This window comes from Pistacia vera, unplaced genomic scaffold (assembly GCF_008641045.1).
Source record: "Pistacia vera cultivar Batoury unplaced genomic scaffold, PisVer_v2 Contig342, whole genome shotgun sequence".
NCBI lineage: Eukaryota > Viridiplantae > Streptophyta > Magnoliopsida > Sapindales > Anacardiaceae > Pistacia > Pistacia vera.
The window spans coordinates 22733-35278 of NW_022196160.1; the positions used below are offsets into that span (position 1 = coordinate 22733).

Consider the following 12546-nt stretch of genomic DNA (forward strand, 5'->3'; position numbering starts at 1 on the left):
AATGTTTATCAATTTATCATATATAATTAATTAATTACTAATTTATTATAGATATACTTAGAACTTGATAATTGAAGTAAATAACTAAATATATTATTACTCAATCAAATATACTATTTTATTCAAAAATAATTCTTTTAATAACATTAAAAATGTAAAACACTTTTAATTGGATCATAATTCCAATTATTCACTTAATTGATCAAAACTTTAATATTAATGTATTATAATATATTAAAGCTTTTAATATGGTGTAATTTATATGTAATAAGTATAATTGTATTCGTATATTTATTTAATTAGGTTATTCTAAAAATTTAACTTTTTCTATTTTAAATTTTTTTATATGTAAAATAATAGAAACTCCCCCATTATTTACATTTCACAAATATTTCATTATAGTTCAGGTTCCAAAATAGGTTCTAAACAGGTTCAAAAAACAGGTTCCAAAAAAGGTTCAAAAACAGGTTCCAAATAGGTTACAAAACAGGTTCCAAACAGGTTCCAAAACAGGTTCCAAACCGGGTACCCCCTACAGGTTCCAAACAAGGTACCCTTTTTACAGGTTCCGGTTCCTCCACATGCAAGAACTGGAACCGGAACTGGAACTGGAACCGGAACCGGAACTGGAACGGGAACCGGAACCGCACAGTAGTGGTTCCAAAAAATTGGAACCGGAACCTACCCCCAGTTCTGGGTAGGTTCCGGTTTCGGTTCCGGTTCTTACCCCCGGTTCCGGTTCTACCCGTTACCCGTGCTCACCCCTAGTTTAAATTTGATTAGTTTAAATGGGAAGATTCAAATTATGGTTTTCCTTTTTTGTTGGAATTTTTTGTAGATGATGTTGTTGATGTTAATAATGATAATCATCATCTGTCAGATGGTGTGTGAATTATAAAGTTCAATTGAGGATGGATTGAAGACCATTGGGTGAAGAATATCATTTTTTGCTAAAATGTTTATTAATTATTATGTGATTTCTTCATGAATTTTGATTTGTAATTAGTTGCAGTAGGGATTGTATTGATGTAATGATGTTTGATGATGCTTTGTTAAAGATTTTTTATTCAAGAATTTGTGATTTGGATTCTGGAATTCTAGACTGTAAACAATTGTTTGGCTGATGTCATTATGCCGGCATCAGCATAATGACATCACCGATTGAACTGGTTCAATTGGTCAGCCCAGGACCCCACCAGTTTGTCGAGTTTTACCCCTAGTTGGTTTTTAAAACATTGCTAAGAACACATATCATTTTAGGGTTTAGGTAAATAGTTCCAATAATAGTACAAATCAAGAAAATGAGAAGGAAGTCAAAGATGCAGTGCTGTTCACGAATATTAATTAGATTTGTATTGAGAAGGTCTGTTCCCTGCTAACAATCAAGAACGACTTCAGTCTTTTTAGTAAATCAACCTTGGCATGTTGCATGGAGATGGCCCGAAGTACCCTAGAATCAGTCACGAAACAGGGAAACACATTATAGTGGGCATGGTCCCGTTGGTCCCCCAAGTCCCCACCGAAAAAAAGACTTGAAACTTTAATAAAACAGACAGCGAAACATTATCTTTACAAGCACTTTCGTCCACTTGGAGTGCCGTATCAACAAATGATGCTTTCCAGGATCCAACCCAGAACTTCAATTGAAACTCCTCATCTCTCCTGGAAATTCTTCCCTTTATATACAGTTAAATTCTTTCTCACTCTCTCATCAACCCTCATCTTCCAATTTGAATTCTCACTCACTAGAAATCTCACTCTCTTGAATGGCATCTCCAAATGACGCTTCAACTTTAGAGTTTATCAGCCAATATCTTCTCAACGACTTCACTAATTCCATGGAAACCTTCATATCCAACCTCGATTTTTGCACTGCGTCTCAAAGCCAACCTCAACACCCGCAATTTGACATCGACATCTCGGATTACTTGGAACCAAAAGAGCCACTCATCAACCGAAATTACCAGTCAACTCCTCTTAGTCGGAGAAAACCATCTATAAACGTCGCAATACCTCCACCAACAAACATCAAAACAAGCTCCAAAACTGACATTAACCCAGTTATTAAGACAGAAAGAGAATCGAAGGATGAAAAAGAAAATCATTACAGAGGAGTTAGGAGACGACCATGGGGAAAATATGCAGCGGAGATCCGTGACCCCAACCGAAAAGGGATCCGGGTTTGGTTAGGAACCTTTGACACTGCCATTGAAGCTGCAAAAGCTTATGACAAAGCCGCTTTTAGGTTCCGAGGAAGCAAAGCGACCTTGAACTTTCCTCTTGAGATTGAAACCTCTAACTTTATTGAATCTGAATTACCCTTGAATTGTGGGAAAAAGAGGAAAAATGAAGAAATGGTGGGTACGAAGAGACAGGTGGTAAAGAAAGAGGAGCCCGAAGAAAAGGTGACGGAAACCGTTAAGTTAGGCCTTTCTCCATTGACGTCGTCAAGTTGGACGGGGTTTTGGGAAACTACTAGTATTGGAGGAGAAGGTGAGGGCATTTATAACATGCCTTTGTTTTCTCCGATATCACCACATCCTTCTATAGGAAACTGCCGGCTCACGGTTATGTAACGGAGGTTTAACAGTGGGGACTAAACTTTGATGACGTGGACATTTTAATTTATGTAGTAGATAGTGATAATAAAATAAGGTGGTGAAGTGTCATCAATTAAATATGATTGGGTGTTAGAGGATAGCATTTGTTAGTGGAATATATTGAATCGTTGATAGAGAATTTAAATACAATTATTTTATTTTTTAAAAGTTGTTCCTCTTTACTTTTTAAATACAATTAATTAATTTTTTTTTAAAAAGTACTATTTCTTTGGTTTGCATAAAATGAAAAAACAGTATTAAACTGAGATCATATATATGACTATAAATTAGTGTTTCTCATGACTTGAAGTGCGTAACAATTGGCAATTGTGTTATAATGCCTGGAAAATTTACCGCGCGTAAGAAATGATAACCAAATAAATTAGTCGCTAATGTGATATTTTTTACAATAAATCAAATTAGTCGCAGAATATTAATTTTAGACACAAAAGGCGAGAATAAATGGGCCCCAGAATTTTATTCCCCTTTAGTCGATCGATTGGAATTTAGTTACCAAATGTAGGGTATTTGCAACTATTTTTGCCTAGTTGCAAAAAATATTTTTTCTTGTGTCATTTAATTACAAGTAGTGGTGTTAAAAAAAAAATGCAAAAACCAAACCGAATCTAATTGAAAAACCGGTTAACCGAAAAAACGGTTCGAAAAAATTCAAAAAACTGGATTTCCGGTTCAATAAAAAATAAAAAGCGGTTAACCGAAACCAAAACAGGTTCCAAAAACAGGTTCCAAACAGGTTCCAAAACAGGTTCCAAAACAGGTTCCAAACAGGGTACCCCCTACAGGTTCCAAACAGGGTACCCTTTTTACAGGTTCCGGTTCTGGTTCCGGTTCCTCCGGGGTAAGAACCGGAACCGGAACCGCACAGTAGCGGTTCCAAAAAATTGGAACCGGAACCTACCCGCACAGTGCAGGTTCTGGGTAGGTTCCGGTTCCGGTTCCGGTTCTTACCCCCGGTTCCGGTTCTACCCGCTACCCGTGCTCACCCCTACTTCAGAGTCGTTTAGAGGCGGTTTTGCATGTTTTTATTTGTTAGAGTTACGAGGTATGGAATGCGATAAATTGATCACTTAAGATTCTTTTGCGGTACGTTTATAAAATTATTAATTATATACCATTGATTTAAAAGGACATGGTTTTTACCGTTTTAAATATATAAATTGACCTTTATATTATATATAAACTAAACTATATCTTCATTTTGTTACTCATTAATTCTTTAATATATGTATGTTTGCATTTTTTCTTTCTTGTTTAGACCACTGTTTACTACTATTAATTAATTAACGATAAAATAAATAAATAAACCGTTTGTCCAAATTATAAGAAAATACGAATGCTTGAAGCGTTAGAATTTTCACCATACATTATTTTGTTTGTCACAATGCCTTAACAAGTGAGCTTACAAATTTAAGAGCGCATTTGAGATTGTAATTTCTAGTACTATTTGTTGAATAATTAAGAAATTAATTGAATAAAAATAGAAATAAACTGTCTCAAAACTACAAGTGAATGAAAGTAAAATGCTCCAAACAAGTTATAGAGTTGCCTTCTTCAAGATATTTTGAGCACCGGCAATCAAGTATTGCTTTCAATTAAACTGTTGTTATTTCCCCTAACTCAATTCAAGCCAACATCAAGCAAACAATCAATCAATGCAAACCAAAACACAGATCCAACACGCAGTACTTACCGTGGTTCACTTGTTCAATATTGAACAAGCTACGTCCACGTTGAGCTCCAGAATATGGATGCTCGCTGCACTTACTATTACGATCAAGAACGATTACAACTCTCGAACACTCTTTCCTTTACAAGATTTCTAATCAAGATCTAACCTGGCTTTAGACTAAAAGATAAACCTACAACCCAAATCAGAGAACACAACAACAGGTTTCCAATCCCACTAAGAAACATGACTCAATGGACAGATTATCAGCAGATTTACACACACACACAAAGCCCTAATCTTGAACCCTAATCTGGTAACTTTGAGAGATTACAATCGAGAGAAAAAACGTTATTCGCGAACTGAGAAGACCTCAACTTTTATAGGTTTGACCAAACTAAAATTCTCAGCCGTCAGATCTGTCTTCAAACCAACGATTAGGATGAAGTCCCAGTTTAAGTCAAAACGATGTCGCATAAGGCTTCATATATAACAATCTCCACCTTGAAGCCTTATTCTTCCCTTGGACAGTAACCAGTAGGTGCAGCAAGCAGTTCTCGTATTCCTTCTTAGCTCTTTGAATTCAGTTGATGTGAAGAATGTTCAAGCAGTGCTTGAACTTTGCAGTAGTTACAACTTTGGTTCCCATATCAAATGGGTTTTCTTCAGTTGGAATTTTCAGCAGGTTCATAGTTCCCTTTGAAATTTGATCTAAAATGGTACTTGACATCCACATGCTTCGTCCTCTCATGGTATACTGGATTTTTGCTTAGATGGATGGCAATTTGACTGTCAGAATACACAGTCACAGGGCCATCCATTAAGTTTACCTCTTTCAAAATCCCTTGTAGCCATATTGCCTCCTTGAATGCATCAGTTACTGCCACATACTCAGCTTCTGTTGTGGACAGTGCCACCAATGGTTGAAGCTGGGATTTCCAGCTGATGCAATTTCCACCTAAAGTAAAATAGTAAGTTGTGGTGGACTTCCTTGAGTCTCGATCTCCTACAAAATCAGAGTCCACATACCCAACAAGATCAAGTGCAGAAGTTCTTTTGTAATAATCTAATCCAACATGCATTGTAGTGTTAATATATCTAAGTAACCATTTTAAGGAAACCCAGTTCTCTATTCCTGGATTTGACATAAACCTACTTAATAGAGATATTGCAAATGAGAGATCAAACCTAGTGCTTATCATTGAATACATCACTGATCCTATGGCACTAAAGTAGGAGATTTTTTCCATTTTAATCCTATCTACATCAGTTTTGGGGGACTGCATTTTGTTTAATGTGAAATGTCCTGCTAGGGGTAAATTTACAGTTTTAGCATCAGTCATACCAAACCTAGATATCAGTTTTTGCAGATATGGAAATTGATGAAGTTTCAGTCTATTTGCTTTTCTATTCCTATCAATCATCATCCCTAATATTCTTTTTGCAGACCCTAGATCTTTCATCTCAAACTTAGCACTTAATTTTGCTTTTAATTCATCTATATGAGGTTTGGACTTACTTATTAACAGCATGTCATCTACGTATAACAGTAAATACATTGGCATATTTTTAAGGTAGGCATAATAAAAACAGTTATCATATGCACTCCTAATAAACCCGATTCCCACTATAAAAGAGTCAAATCTCTTATAACATTGCCTAGGGGATTGTTTGAGTCCATACATGGACTTGTGCAAAAGACAGGCATGATCAGGCAGGTTTCTATCCCTAAACCCCATTGGTTGACTCATATAAATTCTCTCTTCCAATTCACCATGTAAAAACGCAGTTTTAACATCTAACTGTTCTAGTTCTAAGTCATAATGGGTTACTACAGCTAGCATAAGTCTAATTGTTTTAAATTTAACCACAAGAGAGAAAATTTCTGTAAAATCGATACCTGCCCTTTGCCACCAATCTTGCTTTGTATCTTGAAGGATCTGAGCTTGTTAGGCCTTCTTTCAGTTTATAGAGCCATTTGCAGTCAATTAGTTTATGGTCAGTAGGTTTTGGGACCAGAGTCCAAGTTCTGTTCTGTCTTAGGGATATCATCTCCTCCTTCATGGCTTCCAGCCACTTTTTACTGTCTTTTGAGCTCACAGCTTCTTGATATGTCTCTGGTTCAGATCTTAGTGTTTCTACCCCAGCCACAGGGGCTGTGTAGATCAAATCTGCATAACTGTATTTGTTTGGGGGCCTTATCTCCCCTCTGACTCTGTTTCTAACCAACTGGTAGTCTGCCAGGTTCTCATTCAGGTCTTCATCATTGTTCTCAGGCTGCTTATCTTCTTCATATTGGTCCCCAATATTCTGTATTGTGGTGTTTTTTGGTTCTGTGCCTTTAGGTTGTTCTAAGTGTTCTATCTGGTTCTGTGGCTCTACCTCAAACTGGGATCTCTCTGTTTGGTCAAGCAGTTCAGGATCTGTTCTTGAGTTACCTGCATTGTCAGTAGACACTTTGCAAGGAAATGTGACCTCATTAAAGACTACATCATGGCTGATTATGATTCTAACTCCTGGTGCATCTCTCTCCCATAACCTATAACCTTTAGTACCTTCCTGGTACCCTAAGAAGACACATTTTAGGGACCTGGGTTCAAGCTTACCCTCTCTGGTATGTGCATATGTTGCACACCCAAGGACCCTAAGGTGATTGAGGTTGGGTTTCCTTCCAGACCATTTCTCTTTAGGGCATTTGAAACCTATTGAGCTGGATGGACTTCTATTGATCAAATAGGCTGCTGTGGTAAGGGCTTCTCCCTAGAAAATCTTAGGCAACCCAGCAGTGAACAAAAGGCACCTGACCCTTTCTAAGAGAGTCCTATTCATCCTCTCTGCAATCCTATTCTGTTGTGGGGTTGCCCTGGCTGTTCTATGCCTTTGTAACCCCTGGTTTTGGTAGTAGGTGTCAAACTCTAAGTTACAGAACTCCAACCCATTATCTGTCCTAAGGGTTTTGACTTTTCTATCTAACTGGGTTTCTACTAAGGTTTTCCAACCTTTGAACTTGGTTAGGGCTTCGTCCTTAGACCTGAGAAGGTATACCCATACCTTCCTACTGTAATCGTCCACTATGAAGAGGAAGTATATGCTCTCTCCATGTGACTTTACCTTTTCAGGACCCCAAAGGTTTGCATGCACATAGTCTAGACAGTTTGTAGCAAGATGAGTTCCTTTATGGAAGCTCATTCTATGCTGTTTTCCAAGAATACATGTTTCACAAAAGTTTAAAGCAGTTATAATATCACTACCAAAATAACCTTGCTGTTTCAATGCATTCATACCATTCTGGCCTATATGGCCTAATCTCAAATGCCATTTAACAGTAGCAGATATGTTAGTAGAAAGTAAAGCAGAATTAGAAACCTCAGGATAGTACTGCCCACACAGGATATAAAGCCCATTTTTCTTAACCCCTTTCATTAACACATTCCCATTCTTGTAAACTTCCATACACCCATTTTGAGCCTTATAAGAACAGCCTAATTCATCTAAGGTTCCAAAGGAAATTAGGTTATGTTTTAGTTCAGGTATAAACTTGACCCTAGTTAGTAATACTAACTTACCATTATTCAGTTGAATGGTTATACCCCATATCCCTTGAACCTCACAGGAGTGGTTATTTCCCATGAATACAGTTTCTTGTTCCCCAGTTTTAAGTCTTTGAAACCAGTCTTTGTTAGGGCTCATGTGAAAAGTACAGCCTGAATCAAGCACCCATTCATTGCTTCTGGATGAATTAGAAATGGTGAGGGCTTCTGATATTTCTAGGTTGCAACTAGAGCTAGCTAGGTTTGTTTCAATGCTGGTCTGTTTGTTCTTTTTAATCCAATCATAGCAAATTTTCTTGAGGTGCCCTATTTTGTTACAGTAAAAGCACTTCCTAGATTCCCCCTTAGTTCTACCATTTCCTTTACTGTTCTTTTTGTTTTTAAGGCCTACATTTCTCTGATAGTTTTTTCCAGTCTCTTTACTAGATTGCCCAACATCAACTTTCCCTTTCACAAACAAATTGCTACCATTACGCTTTTGGATCTTTAATTCTAATTCCCTAGATTTTAGTCCAGAGACAATCAGGTCCACACTAGGTATTGTCCCACTATACTGAAGGGCATTTTTTACCACTAAGTATTCTTCTGGTAGGGAGTTTAACAGGATCATGGCTAGGCTTGAATCTCCTAGTTCTTGGTCAGTACCTTTTAGGGTTAGGGTCATTTTTAGGAATTCATCAAGATTGTCATCTAGAGATTTAGCTATGTCCATTTTATATGAAAATAAAGCGCCTTTCAAGAAAGCTAAATTAGGGGCAGATTTAAGAGCATACAGAGACTTGAGTTTACCCCAGAGTGGAATTGGAGATTCCACGCCATCCACCTTTCGTAGCACGGTGTCTGACAGGTTCATAATGATCAAGTTGTATGCTTCTTCGTCCACTTCTGCCTTTTTCTTTTTCTTCTCTTCTGACCATTTGGATTCATCTTTCTTCAATGCGATTCCAACCTTGTTGTGGGATAACAAGGCCTTCATTTTCTTTTTCCAGGTGTTGAAATCTATTTTCCCATCGTATTGGGAATTCTCCATGCGTGTGACACTCATAATTTTGAGTTAGAGAACCAAACCCTAAGAAATCTAGATTGTGTTTAATTGACTCGATTTGCTGAGAATTTTAGAGGGATTTAACTATGTTTGGAACCCTAGGACTTTCACAGAACTAATTAATTGAAAAGCCCTAAAAATTTTGAAACCCTAAAATAGAATTCCCAAATCAAGAAACCCTAGAATTTCAATTCATTTATGGGAAACCCTAAATACGGCTCTGATACCACTGTTGTAATTTCCCCTAACTCAATTCAAGCAAACATCAACCAAACAATCAATCAACGCAAACCAAAACACAGATCCAACACATAGTATTTACCGTGGTTCACTTGTTCAATATTGAACAAGCTACGTCCACGTTGAGCTCCAGAATATGGATGCTTGCTGCACTTACTATTAAGATCAAGAACGATTACAACACTCACTCAATCTTCCCTTTACAAGATTTCTAATCAAGATCTTACCTAGCTTCAGACTAAAAGATAAACCTACAACCCAAATCAGAGAACACAACAATAGGTTCCCAATCCCACTAAGAAACACGACTCAATGGACAGATTATCAGCAGATTTACACACACACACAAAGCCCTAATCTTGAACCCTAATCTGGTAACTTTGAGAGATTACAATCGAGAGAAAAAACGTTATTCGCGAACTGAGAAGACCTCAGCTTTTATAGGTTTGACCAGACTAAAATTCTCAGCCGTTAGATCTGTCTTCAAACCAACGATCAGGATGAAGTCCTAGTTTAAGTCAAAACGATGTTGCATAAGGCTTCACATATAACATAAACAAATCTTTCTCAAGAAAATATGTAAGTGAACAATATTTGTCTGCTAACAATGCACATTGATGAAGCAGACATGGTCCGAGAATAAAGTGTGATATGTTTAGTAGTAACCCTTGGGAGGTGGAGGAGAGTTATAGTAATAAGGTGGCGGTGGTAAGGGAGAAGGTGGTGGTGGTGATTTATAATAGTAGGGAGGAGGATGTGAAGGAGATGGTGGAGGAGGAGACTTATAATAGTAAGAAGGTGGTGGTGATGGAGTTGGAGGAGGTGGGGACTTGTAGACTTAAGGAGGAGGCGACGATGGTGATGGAGGAGGAGGTGACTTGTAAATGTATAGAGGTGGAGGCGACAGAGAAGGTGGTGGTGGAGACTTGTAAATGTATGAAGGAGGAGGTGATGGTGATGGTGATGGTGATGGAGGTGGAGGCGATTTATAAACATATGGAGGAGGTGGTGGAGAGGGGGATTTGTAGATATATGGAGGTGGAGGTGATGGGGATGGTGGTGGAGGAGATTTGTACACATACGGAGGAGGGGGAGAGGGAGATGGTGGTGGTAGGGACTTGTAAATATAAGGAGGAGGAGGTGATGGTGATGGAGGTGGTGGTGACTTGTAGACATATGGAGGAGGAGGAGGTGATGGAGAAGGTGGTGGTGGAGACTTGTTATTGTACGGAGGGGGAGGTGATGGTGATGGAGGTGGTGGAGACTTATAAACATAAGGAGGAGGTGGTGGTGATTTATACACATATGGAAGGGGAGGAGATGGAGATGGTGGAGGTGGAGTTTTATAAACATAAGGAGTTGGTGAGGGAGATGGAGAAGGAGGTGACTTGTAAACATAAGGTGGAGGAGGCAAGGGCGGACCCAGCCCCTTTGAGGGTAGGCCCAAGCCTGCCTTCAACTTTTAGAAAAAATTTGTTAAGTTTTTTCAAGATTAAAAAAAAGTAAAAGTTAAAAAAATTAAAAAGTAGGTTTTGTCTTTTTTTCATATTCCACTTTTTCTTCCCCCCATTCCCAACTTCTCTTTTACTGTAAAATATTCAACCTGCAAGTTTGCAACCAGAAATTAAAAAAATCTCACTCTTAACTTCTCTCACTCACGTCTCCTAAAGGTTAGCCTACTAAAATATTGAAGTTTTAAGTTTAAATAAGCTCCTTAGATGGTTAAATATGTAATTTAACAAGAATATTTAAGATTGATGATATGTAAGATTAATGCTAAAATTATATTGAAAACTGCAAGAAAATAAGCAAGAAAATGACAGTTGAAAGAGTGTTATTAAATTAGCACTAGTTTTGCTACTGTTAAAAGGGTGTTCTCTGCAATGAATCTTATTAAGAATACTTTTTGTAATCGAATGGGAGATGAGTGGATGAGCAATTGCTTAGTAGTTTACATTGAAAATGAAGTTTTTGCTACAATTCAAAATGAAGATATCATTGAACATTTTCAGAACATAATGAAGCAGAAAATCGTGTTAATTGAATATCTTCAGGTGTACTATTCTAACTTGCTTTCATTTTTATATAATCAATATTCATATTATTTAGATCTTTAGGTATACATTCTAACTTGATTTTTGGGTCAATACGCAGAGAATGTGTGGATCTTTAATCTAGACGGTTGAGTTAGAATGTTAACGTCTGGATCTGGATTTGGAGTGATTGTAATCCATTTCTTTGTAAACCTTTGTGTGTTTTACTTTTGTTAGAGTTGTGATTGAGCTCTAAATTTGTATAGAATATTTTTGGTGGATTTGTGGTTATTGTAAACTCTTTTGATTATATTGAATTTAAGTGGATCGTTAGATTCCCGTGGTTTTTTTTTTATCTCTTCATATTGAAGAGGTTTTTCCACGTAAAAATTTTCTTGTGTTTCCTTGTGAATCGGATGTTATTTTTTTATGTTTTCACTAGTTGATTAATAAACAGTGACGTAGTAACGGGGCCCCCCAGGCAAAAATCATGGGTCCGCCACTGGGAGGAGGTGAAGGTGAAGGTGGTGGTGGAGATTTATAAACATAAGGAGGATGAGGGGACGGAGATGGTGGCAGTGGCGACTTATAATATGGGGATGGAGGGGATGCTTTCGGAGGTGGAGCCGATTTATAATAATAAGGAGGCGGTGGCGACTTTTTCGGAGGTGGTGGCGACTTATAGTAGTAAGGAGGAAGTGATGGAGAAGGTGGCGGTGAGGACTTGTACCAATATGGATTTGGCGACTTATAGTAATAACGTGGTGCAAACGCCGAAGGTGGCGGCGACTTATAAACATAGTGCGACAGAGGTGGTGAATCATAAGTGTAAGGCTTGTAATCAGCAGCTACTAAATTAGTAGCCAGCAAGCAAAATGCCAATGCATAGACTAAATGAGGCCAAATGTTGGCCATTTTGCTTACTTTCTTAGAGATTAATGAAGAACAAGTTTTGAATGATAACAGCACAGAATGAAGAGGGTTTATATAGTAATCTCTTCAAGCTTGAAAGCAAATTGTTTGATGGAGGAAGAACTTTCCTGTCGTTGACAAAAATTATTATAATTATTTAAACCCTATTAATTGAGAAATAGATAGCGGGATCCCACCTTCCTTTACATATTGTCTCCATTAATATTGCACAAATTTATATCTTGAAGTAGTCAAATATTATACCTCATGAATCTTCAGTTTCTGAGACACTTTCCAATGTTGTATATTTTGATGATTTAAATGTTTGTGATATAAGTTTTTTGTACAGTGATTTTGCCTCATTTATTTATTTTTTACCTTAATTATAAAAAAAACAAAAATAAATAAATATAATAATAATAATGTGTGATATATGAGCAAGAAGCCAAATAATTAGCAAATAATTATGACATAAGAT

General features: G+C 37.3%; 2 protein-coding genes across 2 annotated transcripts; one reads left to right on the plus strand and one right to left on the minus strand.

Annotated features, from left to right (window-relative positions):
- Positions 1–1658: 1658 nt before the first annotated feature.
- Positions 1659–2768, plus strand: LOC116138568 (ethylene-responsive transcription factor ERF105-like). The gene has a single exon (XM_031424284.1). It carries the CDS (start codon positions 1767–1769, stop codon positions 2574–2576), a length of 810 nt encoding a protein of 269 aa, XP_031280144.1. The 5' UTR covers positions 1659–1766; the 3' UTR covers positions 2577–2768.
- A 7193-nt stretch (positions 2769–9961) lies between these two features.
- On the minus strand, positions 9962–12071 carry LOC116138582 (extensin-2-like). Its single transcript, XM_031424296.1, has 2 exons — positions 11612–12071; positions 9962–10572 (listed from the first exon to the last, which is right to left on the minus strand). The coding sequence occupies exons 1-2, from the start codon at positions 12069–12071 to the stop codon at positions 9962–9964; spliced, it is 1071 nt and encodes a 356-aa protein (XP_031280156.1).
- Positions 12072–12546: the final 475 nt, after the last annotated feature.

Excerpts from the sequence above, each read along its gene's own strand:
- LOC116138582 (XM_031424296.1), bottom strand. The coding sequence starts at position 12,071 with ATGGCCAACATTTGGCCTCATTTAGTCTATGCATTGGCATTTTGCTTG. Across the intron at positions 10,573-11,611 it reads GGCCCCGTTACTACGTCACT|GCTTGGGCCTACCCTCAAAG; the intron begins GTTTATTAATCA and ends AGTTGAAGGCAG.
- LOC116138568 (XM_031424284.1), top strand. The coding sequence starts at position 1,767 with ATGGCATCTCCAAATGACGCTTCAACTTTAGAGTTTATCAGCCAATAT.